Below are 3,075 nucleotides of genomic sequence, written 5' to 3' on the forward strand. Positions count from 1 at the left end.
GTGGGTGAATAGACTCATGTTTCAAGAAAAAAAAAACAAATTATAAATATTATCAGTATCATTGGTATGAGGGTCATTTAAAAATGAATTTATTGTTTCATGAAAAAACTAAATAAAGTAAGAATGATCCTCTGCCACAATATTAGAATCAATTTAACAACCAAGTATATGGTATTGCTTATGCCCTAGCTAAGATGAGGGAAATGAGTTTGGAATGCAAGTCTGTTAAATTGTTCTTAGCAATGCCATGTCCTATGTGGAAAAGGCAGACAATATTGATATCTTCATCATATAATCTTTACTAAAGCTCCATATTTTTGCAATTTCAAGGAACAATATGACTCGTGTTTTACTACCATCTAGTAGAAAAAAATGGTAAAAAAGAAAGACAACGGTGCGCGCTTCATCATTGCTAATTGTCCACTTTATGTGGAGAACATGGTGAATGATTGCTATAACATCATGCCTCTTGCCATTATGTGGGTTTTATGCTGTTATAAGAGATGAACTATAACATCAATAACTATCAAGGTTTTTGAGAGCACTTCTTTTCAAATTCAAGGCCTTGTTATGGTGGATTTCCAAAAAAGACTAATATGATGGTAATACAAGTCAAGGGTTAAACAGTTTTTATTTATTTATTTATTTCAACTTACATAGAATATAGAGACATTCATTCCATCTTTTATATCATTACCAAGAACAACTTCTTTATCTCTTGTTTCGTCTTATCCCCTCTATCCTAGCTATTTTCATCTCTTCTAACCCGAAACAGTAATCACCTTATAATCTTCCTACAACCATTCACCAGCTTCCTAATTACCAGTCTAACACAAAAAAGCAAACCCAATTCGCAGGGAAAGAGGAGGTTTACAATACAGAAGTAATCATGAAGCAATATTGTAACGAATGTGCTTTAGAAGCACAGGGATCACAATATCCGGAGAGCTCAACTGAGGCAGGTGACCATCCGATGACATGACTTCAACAATTGATTCACCACCAAGATTTTGGTGCAAATATTCCGCGGCAACCACAGGCACTGCCAAGTCCTTCATGCTCTGCAGAATGTGGCAGGGCACTGTGACCATATGCAGGATTGACCTCATGTCACTTTGGAAGATGGTTTGTGCCACGCTAAGGGCAATGTCTGGCCTCATATTGAAGAGGGTGCGGCTGAATTCCTGCACTGCTACAGAATCCATGTCTCCACCCACGGCTAGTGGGGCAAAACCTGAACACCATGCTTTATAATTGTTTTGCATCGCTTCAAATAATTGGTCTAAATCTTCTTGCTCAAATCCTCCATAGTAATCAACATCATTCAAATACCTGATGATAAGAAAATTGACAGGCCAAAATTTCACAATCGATTTCGTTTTTTTTTTTTGTAGTGTGATTGTGGTACAGAAACAGATACTAATTTGCATAGAGGCAAGCGCTGGCGAATAGCCCACAAATCCAACCACGAAAAATATAATGTAAAATCATCATAAACAACTCCTCTTTCAACTACCTAAACTAATAATTTATTAATTTTAAAATTGATACTTAGTAAAATATAAAGAATGAAAAACAAGAGAGCGATCCATAGCAAGTTAGCAACAGATATTAAAGAAGTAAAAATGGGCAGTATAATCCATAAATGAACAGATGCATAACAATCAAACGCCGCTACAATAGCAGGTAAAGTGATTTAACGAAATTAAATCATGGGTAGACTAATTTAGATAGACGCGTCTTACTTTTTTTGTGATTAAAATTAAAAGTAGTAGCAATTATGAAGAAACAAGAAAAAAATGATCAATGTTTATAAAGTCTTCGAGGAACATACCTTGGAGAAGCAGAAAGCATGACAATTTTTGAGAAGAGATCAGGGCGACTGATAGAGGCAATAGCACCAATAATGCCAGAAACAGAGTGAGCGACAAGAATACAAGACTCAACTTTTAACTCCTCTAAAATGGCAAGCAAATCATAAGCATAACCTTCAAGAGATGAGTACCGATTGAAGTCAAAGTAATCTGGGTTTGTAGTTCCAGCACCCATGTTATCATACAGAATAACTTTGTACTCATCAACGATGTGTGGAATCAAGTGCTTCCATACAGACTGATCCGTCCCAAACCCATGAGCCAAAACTATCACTTGCTCTCCTGACCCCAAGATCTTCGCGTTATGAGCTTCTTCTACAATACCCATTTACTTTTTCCTTTTTTCTTCAACTAGAGCTGCTGCTTTCTTCTTATTCTTTAATTGGGTTGGCTTGTGTCTAACGGTGTGGAAGTAGGCGCTCTCTTTTATACATTTAAAGATGGAAGGAGGAGGACAGGAACGAGATGTATGTGAGGATAATTCTAAGGTTGTGGTGCTTTTTTAGTTTTTACAATAAATATATTTTTATATTAATAAAATTATTTTTTTAAAATGATTGTAAAAATGTTAAATACACCATCTTGTCAGAATGTGTATTTACTATTATGATAGCGGTTATTTTTTAAATTATTTTTCATATTGCAATGTATGTGAATGATATTTTTTTATTTTTTAAAAATTATTTTTGATATCAATACATTAAAACGATTCAAAATATACAAATTATATTAAATTTTAGCAAAATTAAATTAAATTTTTTAAAAATATAGATTGCATTCCCAAACCGTTTGATGTATTCAAAAAATATATTTTATAACAACTTAATAAACCAAGAAAAAAAATACTTTTTATGAATGTTGGTTTTAAGATTTAAATTTAAAAAATAAAAACAATTAATAATTTTCTTAACTCAGGATCAATTCCTAGGTGGTGCTAGGGACACGTATTGCATTCCCATATCGGATGCCAACTCTTAATTATGCAGTGATGAAGTTGTGATGCAGAGGGTTCTCTAGTTATAGCTGATGTGACCCTACGTGGTTTCACCGTTTATTAAAAAAAATCATTTATTATAGTTATTAATTTTTTTATATCTTTAAATTATTTTAATATGTTAATATTAAAAATAATTTTTTTAAAAAATAAAATTTTTATTTTGATATATTTTTAATGGTACAATATTTTTTTTATTTTCGATTG

The 3,075-nt window shown here is 32.6% G+C and overlaps 1 protein-coding gene across 1 annotated transcript; it reads right to left on the reverse strand.

The window, feature by feature from the left end:
* Positions 1 to 617: 617 nt before the first annotated feature.
* LOC133672474 (probable esterase KAI2) lies at positions 618 to 2,352 on the reverse strand. The gene is made up of 2 exons (XM_062092904.1): positions 1,835 to 2,352; positions 618 to 1,332 (listed from the first exon to the last, which is right to left on the reverse strand). Exons 1-2 carry the CDS (start codon positions 2,200 to 2,202, stop codon positions 888 to 890), a joined length of 813 nt encoding a protein of 270 aa, XP_061948888.1. The 5' UTR covers positions 2,203 to 2,352; the 3' UTR covers positions 618 to 887.
* Positions 2,353 to 3,075: the final 723 nt, after the last annotated feature.

Source organism: Populus nigra, chromosome 14 (genome assembly GCF_951802175.1).
Source record: "Populus nigra chromosome 14, ddPopNigr1.1, whole genome shotgun sequence".
Lineage (NCBI taxonomy): Eukaryota > Viridiplantae > Streptophyta > Magnoliopsida > Malpighiales > Salicaceae > Populus > Populus nigra.

What these genes read in the sequence shown, in the direction of transcription:
- LOC133672474 (XM_062092904.1), bottom strand. Translation starts at nt 2,202, where the DNA reads ATGGGTATTGTAGAAGAAGCTCATAACGCGAAGATCTTGGGGTCAGGA. An exon ending in ATGCTTTCTGCTTCTCCAAG is followed by an intron (nt 1,333 to 1,834) that starts GTATGTTCCTCG and finishes TCTTATCATCAG; the next exon opens with GTATTTGAATGATGTTGATT.